The sequence below is a fragment of the Xyrauchen texanus genome, chromosome 39 (assembly GCF_025860055.1).
Source record: "Xyrauchen texanus isolate HMW12.3.18 chromosome 39, RBS_HiC_50CHRs, whole genome shotgun sequence".
NCBI classification, from domain to species: Eukaryota; Metazoa; Chordata; class Actinopteri; order Cypriniformes; family Catostomidae; genus Xyrauchen; species Xyrauchen texanus.
This window is the reverse complement of record NC_068314.1, coordinates 15,852,529-15,874,424: the sequence shown is the minus strand read 5'-3', so window position 1 is coordinate 15,874,424 and position 21,896 is coordinate 15,852,529. Positions and strand designations below refer to the sequence as shown.

Below are 21,896 nucleotides of genomic sequence, written 5' to 3'. Positions count from 1 at the left end.
CACATCATTTTAGTTCTTTCATTATTTACTCGCCCTCATGCCATCCCAGATATGTATGACTTCAGCAGAACACAGATTTGTAGAATGTCTACTCTGTAGGTCCATTCAAGTGAATGGTGATCAGACCTTTTGTAGCTCCAAACATCACATAAATGAAACTTAAAAGTAATCCATAAGATTCCTGTTAAAATCCATATCTTCAGAAGTGATGTGATATAGGTTTGGGTGAGAAACCGATAAATATTGAAGTCCTTTTTTCACTAAATCTCCACTTTAACATATGAAAGTCACATGTGGTGCCTTTTTAGTTTCACTTTCACATCTGAAAGTTAAAGTGGAGTAAAAAGGACTTAATTATCATTCTGTTTCTTACCCACACCTATTATATTGCTAATGAAGATATTCATTTAAACACTGGAGGTATATGGATTACTTTTGTTTCCTTTGTGATTTTTGGAGCTACAAAGGTCTGATCATAATTTACATTGTATGGAACTACAGAGCTGAGGTATTCTTAAAAAAAAAATCTTCATTTGTGTTCTGCTGAAGAAAGTCATACACATCTGGGATGGCTTGGAGGGGAGTAAATTATGAGATTTTATTTTTGGTGAACTATCCCTTTAAGAACATGAATGAGTTTATTACATTAATGTGAATGTCTTGGTTTATTTGGAATATGCGGATTACATATAAACCAATAATCCAGGAGCTGAGGAGCATGTAAATGTCTTTCATAATAAAGTCTTAACCAGAATATGGACGCTAATCAGAAATGATGTGCATGTAAACAAGGTCAGTGTGTTGTATGTGTTTCTTCCGCAACAGCTTCTGGTGACCGATATCCTGTGCCAGCCACTCAGTTCAGCCAGTGTGCTGGTGGACAAGGCCAGTGCTGTGGCCACAAAATCTGCCATCCTCAGCCAAGCACCCTTCACCCTCAGAGAGTGTGTACATCTCATAAATGCTTTTACTATGCTTTAATGATTGTACAATACATAGATAGTTAGATTCAATTGATAGATGTCAGTATAATGTCCAAGACCACTGTCATAAAAGCTAGCAGAACTAAAGCAACAATTGACTTTGTGCACCTTTAAGTAATAATAAGCCTAACAACAGACAAATTATAATTATGTTTGGGAATGTTTTCAGTTTAAAGTCTTTTCTCTGTTACACAGTGGTGTTTTTGAGCTGAATTTCATGGCAAGCCAGCCTACGAGTGGCTACTACCAGTTCTCTGTTGCCGTTGCCGGCGACAGCCGATTTGTCGCCAACCATGTTGAGGTAAACTTTCTTTCAAGACATGTTGTTCAAATCTTTTTTTAGCTTTTGTGTAGCATCTTGTCATAACTACTCAGAATTCATACAGTAGGACAAAGAGTTGACCTCAGAGTTTAACTCCTAACTGTAATTGCAATGAACTGTGATTATTTTCCTCATTCACTCAATGTTCACTGTGTTGAATTGGTCCATTGAGCTTTCACAGAGTCATTGTAGCTATATAAATCATAATTGCTCTGACTGTTCAGCTTACAATTATAAGGTCAAGTGCATGTCGCATTTGCCGTAGAGATTTTCTTACAAGTCACAGGCCTCTTCCTTTGAACAAAAGATTTTTTTTAGGTTTTAAATGCTACACGATTCCTGTAATTGCAGTATTTTTCCTTTTATCTGCATATTTGCCCTTGCAAATGTCCATTTTAATGTATTAGAATAATGTATTAGTTGTGTGCCATTTTGGAGCTTTAAATTGAATACCATTTGATTCACGCTTTTTCAGCTGAAAGTGAAGGTCTCTACCAGGGTCGCCATCAACAACATGGACTTGTCTGTGGTGGATAAAGACCAGAGCATTGGCCCCAAAACCACCAGGCAAGTTAAGTAACCTTGATCCTGTTTATTCACATTGTTTGCCTTTTTATTGCCAACTTGTGTGCCAAAATCTCTTTCAGAGTGGAATATCCAAAAAAAGCCAAGGCATCTTTTATGGCTGACAGCCATCAGAACTTTGCCATGACATTCCAGTTAGTTGACGAGACCACAGGAGTGGAACTCACCCCTCACCAGGTAGTTATCACAAGCACAATTTGTATATGTTGAGTTTGCATTAAAGTCTAATAAATTATGTCTTAGTCTTATGCATTTATTTGTATGGTGACTAGATCTTTGAAATTCCAAAGAGACATAAACGCAGTATAAAAGGAATCTATTTCACTCCAGTGGTTAAATCCATGTCTTCAAAAGTGACATGATAGGTGTGGTTGAGAAACAGATCAATATTTAAGTCCTTTTTTTACAGAAAATCTGCACATTCAGCCACCTACTGGTTGGGGCTGGTCAAAGGTGGAGATTGATAGTGTTATGTTTACGCTTAAATACCAGCAGCACTATTTTAAATACTCATAAACATTGGAGCGTTTGAATGAACTGACTCTATTTATTGCTTTCAGACATTTGTGAGATTGCACAACCAAAAGACAGGTCAGGAGGTGGTGTTTGTGGCCGAGCCCGACAGCAAAAACCTGTATAAGTTTGAGTTGGACACAGCTGAGAGGAAGACAGAGTTTAACTCTATGTCTGGAACCTATGCTCTCTACCTGATGGTGGGAGATGCTACACTGGAAAACCCATTCTTATGGAATGTGGTAAGGCAGTTATTTTCATCAGAGATCACTGGGATCTTGAAACATAAGAGCTGTTCTGTCTCATTAGAATATGCACTATATTGCTGAAAGTATGTGGACACACCCTTCTAATTAACAAGTTACTTTATTATTGCAGTGAAAACAAATCATAAATCTACTCCATACAATGGCGTTCTTGGGCATTGTGTGCTTCTAAATTTGTGGTAACAGTTTGGGTAGAGCGCTTTTCTATTTCAGCATGACAATGCCCCTGTGCACAAATTGAGGCCCATAAAGAAATGGTTTACTGTATCTGGTGTGAAAGAACTTGACTGGCATGCTCAAAGCCCAGACCTGAACCCCACTGAACATCTTTGGGCTAAATTGGAAAGCTAACCGTGAGCCAGGCCCATCAGGCCCATCTCAAAAACATCAGTGCCTGACCTCTTGATTGATTGATGCTCTTTTGACAACAGTGTAATTCAGACCTCTTGTTCTCTGGCAAATCTGTTTGCCTGCATGCCTGGAAATCAAGCTGACGAACTGACAACATTCTTACAAAAGATCTTGATTCTGATAACTTGACATGTAAAATTCTAAAAATAACATGTGAAATCTCTTCATCTTTTCAAAGGCTGACGTTGTGCTCAAGTTTCTGGATGAAGAGGCACCTTCAACAATTCAGGCTAAAACTTTGTATATACCCAAACCAGAAATTCAGGTAATGAATTTAACGTGTTTCAATTATTGTAACAACCTCCTAATAAAGGTCCCGTCATGAGGGCTGAGTGATATCTTCATATTGAATATTTAAAATACACTTACTGACTTCTTTGTTTGGTACACCTGTACACCTACTTATTCATGTGATTTTTCTAATCAGCCAATAATGTGACATCAGTGCACTGTATAAAGTCATGCAGATATGGGTCAGGAGCAAGAACAGAAAGCTGAAACTGCAGTGCACCTACCGTCTTTGTACCAGCATCAATCGAGATTCATCTGACTAGGCTATGTTACCAGTTTTGGTGAGCCTGTGCCCACTGCAGCCTCCGCTTTCTGTTCTTGGCTGACAGAAATCACCGATATGTCTCCTGTTGTACCCCATCCACCTCAAGGTTCGAAATATTGTGCATTTTGAGATGCTATTCTGCTCGCTGCAATTGTACAGAGAGGTTACTTGAGTTACCATTAGCCTTTCTGTCTGTTCGAATCAGTCAGGCCATTCTCCTTTGACCTCATCAGGGCGTTTCTGTCCGCTGAACTTTTTTTTTTTTTGGGCACCATTCTAGAGTCTCTCTAGAGACTGTTGTGTGTGTGTGTAAATACCAGGAGATCAGCAGTTACAGAAATACTCATACCAGCCCGTCTGACACCAAAAACCATGCCACGGTCGAAATAGCTGATCACATTTTTTAAACTTTGGTTGCAAAATTTGCTTTAGAATTAGTTGCATAATTAGTTGCATCAACATTTTTAAGTTAAACTCCAAGTTTAAGTTTGTAGAACTTTCAGATTTTGTGCTATATTAACTTGATATATTGAGTGCGCTAACTCATACATTTAAATGGCAATTAACTTTAAATTTAACTCTGACTTAAGTTAAGATTGCATGGTAATTTTAAGTTAAGACTTTTAGTAGAAGGAACCTAATTTAAGTAAACCTACCTAAATTATACTTGTTAAATTGACTTAAATGAATCACTTTCCATTATAAACTAGATGGTGCATGATAATTGGAAACTCTACTCATTGAACAATTGCTAATTTAAGCATAAAGCAATATAGAAAATGCACCTGTCCTTAAATTAACATCAAGCTCATAATGGTAAACTCCAACGTAACAAACTCTTCTGAATATTAAACACTAACAAGTCTCCCCTTTACATTCATTTTGCACAAAGTACTCACATTTTGCATTATGTAACACTTCATTTTAACATTAACTGACGAGTGGCATAAAAAACATGCTGGAAATTAGAAATCTCCTGCTCCGATTCAGTTAACCAAACTAAAAATAGTCGTGATATCCCTACACAAATAGATTAAGTAAAGCATGAAAGATGAAGAACGAGGAATGCCCAATAACCTACATCACGTTTTTTGGTGAAATTTGAAACCGTTCAATTTAAGTCCTCATAGCTGCATGTTAAAAAATGCACAGTAATCTCTGCATCTATGCTCCCATTACAACATATAGCGTATTAAGAGGCAACTGGCCAACTTGAAGTTAAATTGGACCATTTAAATTCCTGTAAATGTAAGTGGACAAGTTCATTAAAATAATTTAGGTTACTTAAAGGTGTCAGTTTTGTGAACTCAAAAGAAAGGGAAAGTTCTAAATTCTCATTAAAGTGAATTTATTTGAAGTGACCCTTGATGATTTTTTTTTTTCCCTACTCAAAACAATTACTTTGAGCAATAGAGTTTACAATGTGGCATTTTCCATGTATTCAAATGTTTCAGTAAAAATGTGAACGTAAATATTGCTGTTTATTACTTGGTATTGTTATGTTGGTGCATATAAAATGAAAATGATTATAAACGATTCTTCCTTGTGTTCATTTAGTTTAACAAAACAGTATGGTTAAACAAGCCTTTATACGTTTTAACTCCATTATTGCTGTACTTCCATGTAACAATTTGAATCTAGTCATCAAAAGGCTTAATATTTTTTGTTATATCACCCCAGCCCTACTCTACCCATCTCCTCTTTCTGTTGCTGTTATTGATAGCACCTGTGTTTCTGTAGCACCTCTTCAGAGAGCCAGAGAAGAAGCCACCCACAGTTGTGTCCAACGCATTTACTGCCCTCGTCCTTTCCCCACTTTTGCTCCTGCTCATTCTGGTAAGGTCTCTTCTGAAACCAGGTTTTTTTTTTAAGGATACCTAAAACTTGGAATAATTTATTAAATTAAACTGCTATGACATGTTTATACAGGCAATCTATTATTGTGGTGACATTTTTATTTGGTTTTTATAGCTGTAATCTGTGATTCTCTTTGTCTTTCTCACTTATTTCTCTCCTCTCCTATTAAGTGGTTTAAACTGGGAGCCAATATATCAAACTTCACTCTGTCTCCCAGTACTATTCTCTTCCACATAGGCCATGCAGGTGAGTTGACCGGGTATTATTATGCAGCTTTCTGAAATACTTAAATCTGATTGGTCAAAGACATTTTGCAGTAAGCTATTTTTGTATAATACAGCTAGTCTTTATTATTGAACATTGTCCCAGGCAACTGGTTTCCTACATGGCTTTGCTAGTTTCATTTCTCAATTGATTTAAAATATTTTTTTTATGTGCAACCATCCAGTTTGTTCATTATGTAGCCATGTAAAAAGTGTAAAAATGTCAGCCAAGTCATTTTAACAAAATACCACATCGGGGGATACAAGACTCCTCCATCAACCTGTCCTGATCACTCTGGGGTTGATTTTTGTTATGTCCGGCTGATTGTACATTATCATTTACTTTATAATATTCCTCACCCATGCTGCCTAGGTTATTTCAGATTATGAATATTTTCTTTACCATAACAACATTTTAGTAACTATAGTCCATCTTTAACACAAAGGATTTCCAAAAAATGGATCAGCAATATCTTTGTGTGATGCAAAAGATTGATTTGGATTGTCACATTAAAATATTATTTGTTTTCTCTTAAAAAAATTGTTTTTCCATTTCTTTCACTTTTAGCTATTCTGGGTCTAATGTACGTGTACTGGACTCACTTAAACATGTTCCAGACTTTGAAGTATCTGGCCATTATAGGCAGTCTCACATTCCTGGCTGGGAATCGCATGCTGGCACAGAAAGCTGTGATAAGGTACAATTTCTATCCCTCATAGCATACTTTCAGATGCACGTGACACAATTTTAGAAGTTGCACGTTCAAAGTTATGTTGCCTTTTTTTGTCCTTGATTCAGCACCAACAGTTATAGCAGTGCAGTTTGGTAGGTTATTTATATAAATGAGGATAGGGCTGGGCAATACAGATCAAAAACCTATGTTATATGTTTCAGCCTTTTCACTATATTCTATACACCGATCAGCCTCAACATTAAAACCACCTGCCTAATATTGTGTAGGTCCCCCTCATGCCACAAAAACAGCACCAACCCACATCTCAGAATAGCATTCTGAGATGCTATTCTCCTCACCACAGTTGTACAGAGTGGTTATCAGAGTTACTGTAGACTTTGTCAGTTGTAACCAGTTTAGGCTCTGTTGACCTCTCTTCAACAAGGCATTTCCATCCACAGAACTGCTGCTCATTGGATATTTTTTGTTTTTGGCAACATTCTGGGAAAATTCTAGAGACTGTTGATCCTCAGTCCAGTCAGCTCTGTTGATGGTTTGAAGCCACAGCAGTCAACGAGAGCCCTCAGAATAATGTTTCAACAGCGTAATCCGATAAAATGTTACTTTTTCCGCATGGTTTTTGCCACCACTTATGTGTCAATGCATTGGTCTATTGCGTCACGTCTTGCTGGAAAGCAAGTGACTAAAGAGAAGGGTCACAATATAGGCTGTTTATTACATTTTTCTTTTATTTGGCCTTACAGTCTTAAATTGTATTCCTTTGAACCTGCAGAAACCCTGCACTTGATTGGCTGATTAGATAATCACACAGATGATTGTTGGTGCCAAACAGACTGGTTTGACTGGGATTTTCACACAAAACAGTTTAAAAAACAAAAAATATTCAGTGAGTGGCAGTTCTGTGAATGGAAATGACTTGTTGAAGAGAAGTCAATAGAGAATGACCAGACTGGTTCGAACTGACAATGACTATGGTAACTCGGATAACCGTTCTGTACAATTGTGGTGAGAAGAATAGCATCAGATGCGGGTTTTGGCATGAAGGGGACCTACACAATTGTGTGTGTGTGTGTGTGTGTGTGTGTGTGTGTGTGTGTGTATATATTACACACAATGGTGGCCAAAAGTTACAGATTTTGCTCTTATGAAAAAGAAATTGGTACTTTTATTCACCAAAGATGCATTCAACTGATCACAATTTATAGTCAGGACATTAATAACATGAAAAATAAAAAATCCTCCACGTTCAGCATTGACAGCTTTGCAGATCCTTGGCATTCTAGATGTCAGTTTGTTAAGATACTCTGGTTAAGATACCACGCTTCCTGTAACACTTGCCATAGATGAGGCAGTCTTGTTGGGCACTTCTCACGCACCTTATAGTCTAGCTGATCCCACAAAAGCTCAGTAGGGTTAAGATCCATAACACTCTTTTCCAATTATCTGTTGTTCAATATCTGTTTCTTTGCCCACTCAAGGACAAGCTGTTGTGGTGATCGCTGCTAGAAATGGGGCCTGTCTAGATTTGAAAAAAAATATTTTTTTAAATAGTGATTGTGCTGTTATTTACATCAGTAATGTCCTGACTATACTTTGTGATTATGGTGGTTGAATGCCACTTTGGTGAATTAGTGTGTGTGTGTGTGTGTGATTTGTTCTTGAAAGAAGTTGTATGTTTACAAGGGTTGAAAATTATTACTGTTGAAATGGAATAATAGTTTTATATTTGTAATTCTAATAATAATTCTGTATGTTATTGACATATGTATATGTAGCTAAATATATTGGTTTTTACCAATTCTAATGGCCTTTTTGTTTAGGTGCACTCAGTAATATTTTTGCTAATCTTCTAAACCGGATCAAATTAATTGTATTTTTGAAGAAATAATGATGTACATTTAAGTTGAGACAAATAATGTGGTCATATCAGTTTTAGAATAAATGCTGCTTTATTTTACATATGGTGCTGGGCGCCGCCATGTTGAAATCGTATGACCAATCCAGCCATATATTGTTCACTTTATCTTATCATTCTCCTGTCATTGAATGCTTTCATGGCTGACTGCAAATTGCACATTTCTGCAGTTGCATCAGTGACTAAACTTTTGCTGAATCTACACCACTAAGTGTCAGCGCTATAAACTACAGAATTACTGAGTGCACCTAAAATGAGAGATGTCTCGAGGCTATCACACTTGCAAGTCACGAAATCAGAAAGTCACTGCAATATCACCATTGAGAAAACCTAATGGCAAAAAAAAAAACTTACATATTTGACAAATCTACTAGCCCTACAGAGAGCCTACTAACTAATTTCTGACCTGTTGCGAAAGGCAGCTTCTTATGGGCATTAGACTACTTGACAAAATAGAGGACCTGCTCTCTCTCTCTGTCCTCCTGGGAGTGTTCAGTTTAAATCCTCTGACCTTTTGCCTGTGTAGCAATCTATGAGCTCTGTGCCTGTGCAAGAGTCACTCAAAAGTGTTTTTCTCCAATCAGTTTTTTTCTTGTGGGATTAGATTAATTTCACAGATTAGCTACGTTTCCATCAGTACGCCCTTCTATTTAACAACCTTTTGTGGGCAATTACACACCGAATTAATCTGTAGTGCCCTCAAAGACCACAGGGAGATCTTAAGTGTTCAGTCAGTTAAATGTGTTTTTTTTTTTTTTTCCCTGTAATCGAGTGCAAACCTTCATCTAAAATGGAACCCTGATTTTATATATGCTTGCACACAATGCATAGAAAATCTTATCTGAAAATCTGTTTTTGATTTACATTGTCATCAGTGTCCTGTTAACAAAAGCACGCTTGATTCTTTTATAGAGAGGGAGTATTTATCATATTTCTCCAAATAGAATAGACTTAAGAATATACAAATATTTGCTAAATGTTAGACATATTGTCTCTTTATATAGTTTCCATTTATTACAAAAGTAACAAAGAAATGTTACAAATTATCTGTGTGTGTGTATATGTGTGTATATATATATATATATATATGCCGTATATCAGGAGATAAAGGACATCAATTATATATACATAATTATCCATTATGTATATGATTTGTATCATATCCTTATACCAATAATATTCATTGTTCAAATAATTATTATTGTGTGCACACATCAGTAATGTGTGTGTGTGTGTGTGTGTGTGTGTGTATTCTTCTTTGGGAAATGTTAATTATAATTATTATTATACAAATGTTAGTCATGGGCATACTGCTACAATCACCCGATATTCAAAATGTCTGCTCATATTTTCAAAATAAACTGTACATAGTTATATTTGCAAATATACCATAATTCAAATCATAGACGTATGCAAAAAGAAATGAGTATGAATTTCCCCTGAGACGAAATTGCTCATAAATTTGGACTACCTCCATCTCAAAATCCGATTCCGTTGCACATATATGCTTTACTCTCAAAAACTGGGTATGGAAAATAATCTTAAGTATAAATGGATGCAAAAATACCAAAAAAAACTTATATATATATAAATTTTTATTTGTCCCCCCCCCCCAAGTGGGTTTTGTATAAAATGTCATAGATACTACTCTGAAGCATTCACAACTTTTGGAATTGGAGGAAATGGCGTTTCAAACATGCGTGTTGCCGCTAGCTTTAATGTGTTAGACAAACTCCAACACTTGTATCTTAAATTATGTTCACACTCACAGAACATGGCATTATGGTCAATAATTTTAACTTGTTTTTTTTTTTGTTTTTTTCAATTCACTTTTGGTAGGTGCTGTCTTAAGTTTGGTAGTTTCCACATTAACCATTCTGTCAATTGTTTTACTAGGATGCTACAAAGTTGAGAAAAGTTTAACTTAATTCAAATGCACATTGACCAGGGTTCCCATAGTCTTGGAAAACTTACAAATATCAGGGAATAAAATATAATTTTAAACATGTGAATTACAGGTATGGAAAAGAAATGGAATCCACCCTTTCCTGAATGCAGAAAAGTTTTATGCTTCATAACATGGTGAAAGCCTGTTATCGTTTTCTGGTCTCCAGTGTTTTTACTCGCATTGGCTTATGTTCTTAGCAGATAATGTGGTATTTAGTGTATTTGCAAAAGTTGAAAAAAAAATAACCATGTGGCTTCTCATTGCCAATACTTTAGAGAGTCCTGATGACTGTTTATTGACAGTGGCTCAGCCGTAGAAGTTTATGTGGACTACGTGAATAACAACTTGAATGAAAGCCAACTACTGCTCAAGTTGAGCCTAAACTAATTTTTAATCCAACTAGCACTTGAATTGGTAGTTTTACATTGCTTCTTATGGAGACCAGGATTTAAAACAGTCCAGAGGCAATTAGAATTGTTTTGTCGGCAACCTGTCAGAAAACTGTGGATGAAGTCATGGAAATTTCAACCATGAATATAAATTACGAGTTATGGTTGGCTATAAAATATTTAATTGGCCAGAAATAGTAAAATCACTATAAAATGCTTTTAAAAAAAAAATAATAAGACGAGTAATCATGATTGACAGAAAAGTCTATAGAAATTGAAGGATATGGAATTTGCGTAATCTGTCTCCTGTGTGATATTGGAGTTTAGTTTAAGCAAGATGGAGAAATTAATGTTACTGTGAGCGATTTTACTGTTCTATATGATTAGTCTACTCGCATCCAGGGTTAGAGTAAAATAAGATGGTTGGGGACATTCTAATATACAGTAGTTACACAAACACCTTCCCCTCCTGAATTTTAGCTATTAAACTGATTCCTTGTCATTTCAATAATTACATTTGTTTTATAGCCATTCATTTAACAGGCAGTACATTCAGTTCAGAACATTTTTTCAAAAGCTGTGGCCAGTTGTAAAGCACACTAATAATGATTCAGAGACTAACAATACAGCTGTGAACTGTGCTACAACGGTTGTAGTCCATACATTTTAAAGCTGTCAAAGACCCCTGGTCTAGATGGAAGTTAAAGTAAAAAAGAAAAAGATGTCTCATTTGGAGTGAACGGCCTACAGAGGTAGAGGTCTTTAGCAGTCGTGTCTTGAGTATGTCTTGCTCTCTTATCAGTGTTTTGCTGCCTAAACATTAGGTATGAACATACAACTGTATTTAATGAGAAGCACTAGTACTAGTCCGATAGTTTTGAAGCTTGAGTGCTTGCTAGTACTATGGCACTGGTATAGGCAACTGTGTAACACTCCGTTAACATAGAACCATCTATTGAAGTTTCTATTCTCGTTTTACTTTTGTTTCTTAATATTTAAGAAAATTCTTTTAAATATCGTTTTACACACATTTGTTAACAGCCAGATATGTTTGTTGCAATAAATGGCCACTACAACACTGCTGATTAGTTTATATTCATAAATCGTGCACTCTTGTGGACATGGGAGACAAAGTCGATTTAAAAATCGGATGTCTTTTAGATATTTTTCCCCCTACCTACAATGTCTTTAAATTTTTTATATAATTTGAAATATTACCAAAATTTGATTTGTATACTCTGTGGATAAATTCTAATTTAGTTTCTCAGCCCTTCTGACTGCCCTAAAACAACTCCTGTGCTATAAAGTCTTCTAAAGCCATAATGGCCCTGTCCCAAATGGCACCCTAAAGCCCTCGCCGTCTTCCAGAGTCCAGACTTTGGTGCAGACAGATGGGGCACAAGTTAGCAAGTCCACAAGGGTGCATAAGTTAAAAGTGTGCATTTGGGACAGACTTCAATCAGAAGACTATTTTTGTTTTTTTACGTTGTTTTTCATATCAAGTTAAAGTCAGACGTTTACATACTTGGGTTGAAGTCATTAAAACATATTTTAACGGCTTCACAGATTTTATACTAGCGAACTATAGTTTCGGCAAGTAATTTAGGACATCTAGTTTGTGCATGACACAAGTAATTTTTCCAGCAATTGTTTACAGACAGATTGTTTCATTTTTAATTGACTATATCACAATTCCAGTGAGCCAGAAGTTAACATTCACTTAGAAATTTGCATTATGAATGTAGTTTGGTGTGAAAAGTGCAAATCAATCACAGAACAACAGCAAAGGACCCTGTGGAGATGCTGGAGTAAACGCGTAGACAAGTATCTATATCCACAGTAAAATGAGTGCTATATCGACATGACCTGAACGGCTGCTCAACGAAGAAGCCACTGCTCCAAAACCACCATAAAAAAGCCAGACTTCAGTGCACATGGGGTCATAGATCTTAGGAGAAATTTCCTCTGGTCTGATGTAACTAAAATTAAACTTTTTGGCCATAATAAACATCGTTCTGTTTGGAGGAAAAAGGATGAGGCTGAAGGACACCATCCTAACAGTGAAGGATGTGGGTGGCAGCTCTACTCTCGATCTACACACAACTCGCCACATTGAGAGAGAGAACCCCTGATCGTGACCAAAAGGTTGTTACCCCATGTGACTCTACCCTCCCTAGCAACCGGGCCAATTTGGTTGCTTAGGAGACCTAGCTGCAGTAACTCCGCACTCCCTGGATTCGAACTCACAACTCCAGGGGTGGTAGTCAGCGTCAATACTGGCTTAGAGACCCAGGCCCCCCTGACATTTCACATTCTTAAAGTATTGATCCTATCTGACCTAAGACAGGGAATGCTTTCTATTACAAAATGTTAGGAATTGCTAAAAACTGAGTTTAAATGTATTTGGCTAAGGTGTATGTAAACTTCTGACTTCATTTATTTTCAAATAATTTTTAAAACAGCATGTACAGTTATGTTGGATACATTTACATGCACCCGCAATGCGATTAAGGCACTACTGCGATTAAAACTGTAGCTCATGTTAAGAGTATAGCGATTTATTTTATTGTGATTATGCACATTATAATCACAGGAAGATATGTGGAGTGCCTATTTGAATCTCTTTATGTATGTAAACACTTATCGTATTTCATCCACTCTGACCAAAGTGTGCCTGCGCTGCGGATGGATTATGATACCTTCAAGCGCAATTTCGTAAACATTGCAAAACCGATGTGCCAGCTGCACTTCTGATTCGTGCGAAACTGCAATTACTTGCATCATTTGCCAGCAGTGTTTCTTCTCCACTGCAGAATCTACAGCCCCATGCCAACAGAAAATATATTAAGTTGTGAATGTCTGGTTGCAGTCTGAAATAAAAATATACCATATCCTCAAAATAATGGCAAGGAAAAATTATTTTTTTAATGAGTTTGTCATTGTGGGCGGAACACAAGAAAATCCACAGTGTGTATTCTGATTCACAAACAAATTTTGTGAATCAAAACAGACGAGCTACATTTAAAGATATATTTTTGAAACTAGTATTAATTTATAAAGAAGCATTAAAATGTCACATTTCTCAGTGAATAATCGGAGTTATGGCTACTAGTAGCATGTAAACGTAATTGAAAAGGTTGCCCAAATCATGTAAACCTCTTAATCTGATTATTTCTTATACTCTGATTATTGCAATAATCAGAGTATTGGTGTGCATTTAAAAGTAGCCATTGATCGGGTAAAGAAAGACACTTTAAACTAACGCTTGTGTATTAGTTTGTATTAAATAATTCTAAGGGACTTACAGTGACAATATAGCATTATACATCTTAAGAACCTTTAAAAAAACAGTGCACATTTTACAACAACAAAACCCCATTGTTTTAAAATGTTTGTAGAACAAATAAACATGATTCAGACACATGGATGTTTACAGGCAGGTGCATATAATGCCGTCAAATGTACAGCTGTGGCCAAAAGTATTGGCAGTGACAAATATTGTGTTTTGCAAAGTTTGCTACTTCAGTATTTGTAGATTATTTTTTTCACATGTTTCTATGGTATACTTGAAAACAATGATATGCATTTCATGAGTTTTAAAGACTTTTTGCATATATTGAATGTTTTAGCCAATAAGAGTTAATATTTACATTGTTGACTCTTGTACTTCATAACCTCTGCAATTTGCTCTGGCATGCTGGATATCAGCTTCTGGGCCAAATCCTGACAGATGGTGATCCATTCTTGCCTTATTAGTGCTCTGAGTTGATCACAGGTTGTGGGCTTCTGCTTGTCCACTCGCCTTTTGAGGATTGACCACAGGTTCTCTATGGGATTAAGATCTGGGGAGTTGCCTGGCCACGGATCCAAAATTTAAATGTAATGAACTCCGAGCCACTTCATTATCACTCTTGCCTTGTGACATGGTGCTCCATCATGCTGGAAAATGCATGAATCATCACAAAATTGCTCCTGGATCATTGGGAGAAGTTGCTCTTGCAGGACGTTTTGATACCATTCTTTATTCATGGCAGTGTTTTTGGGCAGAATTGTGAGAGCCCACTCCCTTAAAAGCAACCCCACACATGGATGGTCTCAGGATTCTTCACTGTTGGCATGACAACTGGACTCATGGTAGCGTTCACCTTTTCTTCTCCGGACTATCGATTTTCCATATGTCCAAAACAGTTGGAATAGTGCTGATTAGTGAAATTATGTTAGCTGGTCATTCTGTTCTAGGGCCAAAAAACAGCGAAATTTGGGTTTTTGTGATAGTTATTTTTTTTGACCAATGAAGTTTTTTGCAATTATTTAAAATGCATCTGATCACTGTGCACAATAATCTAGAAACAATGTGAATCAACACCACAACAACTGAAGCAGAAAACGTTGCAAAATTGCAACTACAGCCACGGCTGTATAGAAAGACCATTCGTCTCACGTGCCAAAGATCACACAATTCGTTATAAAATACACACAGCCACACTACTTCAGGTATACACTCACCTAAAGGATTATTAGGAACACCTGTTCAATTTCTCATTGATCCAATTATCTAATCAACCAATCACATGGCAGTTGCTTCAATGCATTTAGGGGTGTGGTCCTGGTCAAGACAATCTCCTGAACTCCAAACTGAATGTCAGAATGGGAAAGAAAGGTGATTTAAGCAATTTTGAGCGTGGCATGGTTGTTGGTGCAGACGGGCCGGTCTGAGTATTTCACAATCTGCTCAGTTACTGGGATTTTCACGCACAACCATTTCTAGGGTTTACAAAGAATGGTGTGAAAAGGGAAAAACATCCAGTATGCGGCAGTCCTGTGGGCGAAAATGCCTTGTTGATGCTAGAGGTCAGAGGAGAATGGGCCGACTGATTCAAGCTGATAGAAGAGCAACTTTGCCTGAAATAACCACTCGTTACAACCAAGGTATGAGCAAAGCATTTGTGAAGCCACAACATGCACAACCTTGAGGCGGATGGGCTACAACAGCAGAAGACCCCACCGGGTACCACTCATCTCCACTACAAATAGGAAAAAGAGGCTACAATTTGCAAGAGCTCACCAAAATTGGACATTTGAAGACTGGAAAAATGTTGCCTGGTCTGATGAGTCTCGATTTCTGTTGAGATATTCAGATGGTAGAGTCAGAATTTGGCGTAAACAGAATGAGAACATGGATCCATCATGCCTTGTTACCACTGTGCAGGCTGGTGGTGGTGGTATAATGGTGTGGGGGATGTTTTCTTGGCACACTTTAGGCCCCTTAGTGCCAATTGGGCATTGTTTATATGCCACGGCCTACCTGAGCATTGTTTCTGACCATGTCCATCCCTTTATGGCCACCATGTACCCATCCTCTGATGGCTACTTCCAGCAGGATAATGCACCATGTCACAAAGCTCGAATCATTTCAAATTGGTTTCTTGAACATGACAATGAGTTCACTGTACTAAAATGGCCCCTACAGTCACCAGATCTCAACCCAATAGAGCATCTTTGGGATGTGGTGGAACGGGAGCTTCGTGCCCTGGATGTGCATCCCACAAATCTCCATCAACTGCAAGATGCTGTCCTATCAATATGGGCCAACATTTCTAAAGAATGCTTTCAGCACCTTGTTGAATCAATGCCACGTAGAATTAAGGCAGTTCTGAAGGCGAAATGGGGTCAAACACAGTATTAGTATGGTGTTCCTAATAATCCTTTAGGTGAGTGTATATCACCGTTAGACTGAACGTTGCTCTATCATCAGTATAAGCAATCTTACAATCGGCAGCTATGTGTAGGAATATTTTCTCTCCTGTCTTAATATTTTAGAGACACAAATCACAATAATTCTAAAATATTATATGAAACAACAATAACAAAGGTTAAGTGTTCAGTTAATTTTACGGACATAAAACTTCCCCAAGAAAATCCAAATAGAAATAATTCCATATCTCTGGAAAACAAAATAAAACAAAGTTTTAGACCATTTACACAGATCAGACTAAATTGTGATACAAGATACACAAGAAAATCAAATAATCCATCATTAACAATCAGGAAAATGTGCTTTATTGAATTCAATATTTAATCCACAGTAGACAACACCTTGTACGCCACTATTTTTCCTCCAGCTCAGATACTCCAGTTCTCCCCTTCTGAGTGCTAAAATGTAAAATGGCACACCCTACGGTCTCGTGGACTTCGTGGGAACACGCAAAAGAAGGCCACGAGGCTGCAAGTCGATATCAAGTGTGCCATTTGGGACGTGTACCATTATAGCCTTGTGTGAGGAACAGACTAAAACTAACTGCCTTATACTAGCATGTGATCACGTCCAGAGTTAAAAAATGGCACAGATTTAAATTTTTGGGTGAACTATACCTTTAACCTGTTTTTGTTCCATCCCCTTTCTTTCCTCACTTTTCTAGGATCGCTGCCGAACAAAGTAGTAGGTTGGCAAAGTATAGGAGTCTGCGGTAAATGCCTGTATGTTATTAAAAAAGAAAGGCCAGTCTTCAAGGCTAAAGTAAGGCTTGCTGTTGCCACTTGTACATCCCATTATATGGCATCAACTTTTTCATGGCAACACATTCTGCATGGCTGTTTGCTTGTGACACAAACTTCCTGAAACATCATGGCTATTCTTTACTGTCAAGCCATATTTTTCATGTCATGCTGTTTATTGATCAGTGTTGTGGTCACTTGTTTTTCTGTATGTTTGTATATCACTTCATAAGTGTGTGCAGTGCTGCAATTCAGGCCCTGTGTGATAAATTGCTTGATCTCAGTTTGTAACTTTTTTTTATTTGCCCCCAAGTCCTTTTTGTCATTTTGAAAGTTTCTTGGTTGTTGAATTGCCTGATTAAAGTTCTGCATGAGCAACAACTCAAAAGACTTACAAGAAAGGGGCAAAGTCACTAAAATGTTGTTCCACATTAGCACTATTATATAGCTGTGTACAGAAGTAGGAAGGCATAAAGGCATGTCCGATTCCAATATTTGCATCACATCCTGCCTACTGAGATGCCTTTATCTGGTCAGTTTTTGAAGGCAGCATAGATCCAACCTTCTGAAAAAGCATTCTACACGTGCTGTTCGCTGATTGGTTAAAATAATAAACATGCCATCTGAAGGAGCAGGCTAAAGCAGTAATTAATTTATAAATGTTCACATTAAATGTTCATAATGCATACATAATGTACACATAAATGTTCTGTTCTAGCACTAATACATCAACTCTCTATGCACATGAGGACTATTATAGAATGCGGCAGATTCACAAATGTCATGAATGTTGCGCTTTTACCGCCCACAATAAGGTGTAAATACAAATTTGAACCTATAAGATATGAGGCGGTGCTATATTCGCGCCATGCCTAACAATGGCCTTCAAACAATAAATGCATGTACATAAAATAGTGATGAATTATGTAATGATGTGAGAAGGAATAAATCACGGAACCGCTGAAATCCACCTCCGGTGTGTGTCAGAGGTCTGTTGGTGTTTATTTTGTAAACTGTCTGACTGCTCATTAACCAAATAAATAAATAAATGCACATGAAAAATTGATTTGAGTTAAACTTATTTTATTAGCATATTTGTAAATAATGCACTGTGATCTGAGAAGCAGGAACGATGACTCACAATAGCTGGGTGAGCAGTCTGACACGTGGATGTACGGTTGTTATTCAGAAATTTCAGACTGCTAGATGGCACCATTGACAAATCGTAATATTCCAGCGAGCTGTGAAGTAAATAAAACATGGAATAGCCTCGAATGCCTTTATTGCTTGAAAATGGTCACCACTTTTTCAAGTAATATCATTAATACAATACTTCCGTCAGAAGATATAGTCCCTGACAATAATCAATCCACGTTGGTATGTTGATGTTCCTGTTCTCGTTTTCACTTGCATCAGCATGTTTTTAGTTGATAATGTGATGCTTAGCATATTAAATTAGTACAAATGGGCAAATAATAAAAATTAAAACAAAACATGAGTTACAATGAACGTGTTTTGACATTGCCTCGCTCGAATGGGTAGATGATATGAAGTGATGGTCTGAGGTTACTTACGTTGATATCGTTAACTGCTTCAAGTTGTTAGGACAGCCAATAACTACAGAAGTTGAACCTGAACTGCTTTTTACTCCAACGCTTAATATGGTTATTCTCCACCTGGATAGGTCGTTTCAGTAGTTTTTACAGTTCTTCTATTGGAACCAGAAAACAGTCCAGTGGACTGTTTTCATGAAAACTGGATTGGGGGAGATACCCTGTGCAAATTGCTGTAGCATTAATTGATTTGTATTATGCATTTCGAATTGGTCGCTAAAACCATGCTGAATATGGTGCTGTTAATGCTATCAGTGGGTGCAATTCAGTAGTGAATCCCCAAAATATGTAATGTTGTCTGTTGCTGACAAATCATTTTCTAATACAAATTATATTTATTGCAGTGCTTACAAGGTGGCAATCTAGTCTTGTTTTGTTCTAAATAACAGCTAAACCCCTAACCCAAAGTATTAAACTTCTGCTATTCAGTTTGAAAAACTGAAAATACTGGACTTCATTGAAAATGTGTGTGTGTATATGTGTGTATATATATATTAGGGTTGTCAATCGATTAAAAATTGTAATCAAATTAATTACATGGTGTCCCGATTAGTTAATCGCGATTAATCACATATACAAATATTTGGTGAGAAAGCCCCTCATATAACCATAATTCAATATATAATGATGAAAAAATTATACATAGTTATCTTTAAATATTTAACAATTATATATATAATATATAAATAAAATGCATTACATTCTTGTGGCAGAAGAGTTGATCATTAATAAGACAATACAAAAAGCAGATTTTAGAATACAATGTATTGTTTACTTCCATATTATTGAACTTAAGCCAATCATTGGCATACAGTTCACAGCAATCCATTACACAAGTGAATTTGTCAATCAGTTTGAGATTTATTATGAGTGCTTGTTTAAGGACCCGTCAATTTACATCTGCATCAGACATGCTTGTGTAGCGTCTCAGGTGCGTCGCATCATAAACATAACATTTTTAGGTCACTGTGTCAAGTTTAATACTCGATCTTTAAACACATCTTGAGATCACTTAGTTCGGATTTGCGCTCCAAGTGTTTTGAATGAAAGAACGGAAGGCATGTCTGTGTTGTTGCTGCTGAAGGTTGTTTTCTTCACTGTATAAACCGCACGTGTTCATACAGCTGAAGTTTCACTTACTGCCTTCTGGAGTAAACAGGTGGTACTACAAGCTTGCATTTCTCAGGAATTTATAAAATTTATAATTTATAAAATTAATCGCACTGAATTAACACGTTAAATTGACAGCCCTAATATATAGATAGATATATATATATATAGATATATATTCAGCCTCAAGTTCATAAAAAAGCCATTGAGTAGTAGACCTAAGACATTTAGGTTACATTTAAATAAAAAATTTGCATTGACATTAATTTATAGCATGTTCAGCAAATGTAGCCAACAGTTGCCTTATTTTCAAGAATTTAATTTTTTATTATCATCCGAAAGGTCCTGCGACTATATGGCTTAATAAATAATTTATTAGTAATTGATGTCGGCTAGTCATCAACGTGATTTTGACCTATATTCAATATAATGACATTCCGCAAAATACAGTATGTCATTATAACATTTGCATACTAAATTGATATTGGCCTTCTTTCTTGCATTTATTTGCATACAGGAAATTATTAATCTTTTCTCATCTACCTTCTATAGCGGCCTTTTTACATTGTAAAGAAGCGTTATGTTGTGCGTTTCATCACATGCAAATGCCCAGATGTGTAATGCAGAAGTAAGCATGAGTTTCGCGCATGCGGCGTTAAGGACATGCTTATTAATATTATGCTCTTACCCAAACCCCTCATCTAAACCTAACCAATCATTAGAGTGTGCAAACATGATAGGAAGCTGTTGTGTGTGTGACAGAAGCAAGTTATTGTCATGCATTAGATGGAAACAATGTCCAGCGACATCATTGGCTTTAGTGAAAGTCGTATGAAATCATACGAATTAGCTAAATTTTGAAAAGTCTTATGAATCCTTACGATTTCACTGTGAGAGTGTGTAGAACTACACTTAAAGAATGTATTTTGCTACCTTGCAAAGCACTGCTATTTCCTTCAGAAAATTTGTATCTAAACCTTTATTGTTCTCTCTTTCAGAATCGAAGGAAAATGATGTTGGAGAAATCATCTTAAAAAGACCATGGATGCTTCATATCCATGTTTGTCTTTAAGAAATCTAGGAACAGAAGTGTTGGTGGAAGTTAAAAGAGAAACAACACTATTGGCTAAACTATCCTGAATCAGTTCCAAAAATGCTTTAAGCTAATTCATTTAGAAACACCGTTTGACTTTTTCCACTCTCATTTATTTGAAAACTGAATGCACTGTAAGATAAATGTGATACATTGGGATATATGATGATTGTAGCTTGTACAGTGAGTTGTGTTTGGTGGTAAACCTAATGACAGTCTGTGCTGTTCATCTACGGTTGTGTTTTGGTTTTTGGGATTCATTTTGTTGTTTTTGAATGCAAATTCATGTGCTCCCTTTTTATTTTTTTCTATAACATCAGAACAATGTGTTTTCTTTGAGCAGAAATGTGGAATTATTCTCCCAGTCATCATCACAGATCAGAATCATCACATGTTTTTGTTTTGTTTTTTAATGAAAATAAAATGATAAAAACACCTGTGCTCTTTGTGAATGGTTGATGCCCTTATAATACTAAATATATAATACAGTGTAAATACTAAACATTTTTGAATATTTAAGTTAACAATTATTTAACATTGTTCAATTCATAGAAAAAAATAATTGCATTATTCATTGACGAGGAAGATTTTGAAACCAGGGGAATACTTGTGTTAATCAGTCCTGTGTGAATAATTACCTGCCAATAATTGCAAAATGGTCAAATATCAGCCACATAATCTATAACTTTTAATTTTCATAGCACCCACTTCAAGGAACAACATGTAACCGTGAATAGTGGGATAAGATGTTGACTATACTAAAATGTCAGGATTAAATAGTAGTAACATGTGATTGACCCTTTGTTTTATTAACCATTTTATTTAATGACAACTGATAACATTTGTGTAAGTTAAAGGTGCTGTAAGTGATTTTAGTTGAGC

At 36.4% G+C, this 21,896-nt stretch overlaps 1 protein-coding gene across 2 annotated transcripts in view; it reads left to right on the top strand.

The window, feature by feature from the left end:
• The window catches only part of rpn2 (ribophorin II), a 29,987-nt gene extending 8,538 nt beyond the window's left edge, over positions 1–21,449 (top strand). The window contains exons 8-17 of one of the 2 annotated variants that reach the window (XM_052110983.1): positions 826–944; positions 1,179–1,284; positions 1,781–1,872; positions 1,953–2,067; positions 2,451–2,645; positions 3,259–3,345; positions 5,377–5,472; positions 5,664–5,739; positions 6,325–6,454; positions 20,920–21,449. In XM_052110983.1, the coding sequence (XP_051966943.1) occupies positions 826–944; positions 1,179–1,284; positions 1,781–1,872; positions 1,953–2,067; positions 2,451–2,645; positions 3,259–3,345; positions 5,377–5,472; positions 5,664–5,739; positions 6,325–6,454; positions 20,920–20,935 (1,032 nt within the window). In that variant the 3' untranslated portion in view covers positions 20,936–21,449. Of the gene's footprint in view, positions 1–825; positions 945–1,178; positions 1,285–1,780; positions 1,873–1,952; positions 2,068–2,450; positions 2,646–3,258; positions 3,346–5,376; positions 5,473–5,663; positions 5,740–6,324; positions 6,455–17,122; positions 17,226–20,919 lie in introns of those variants that run through there. The other variant, XM_052110982.1, reaches the window with a different exon arrangement.
• The last annotated feature ends 447 nt before the right edge of the window (positions 21,450–21,896 follow it).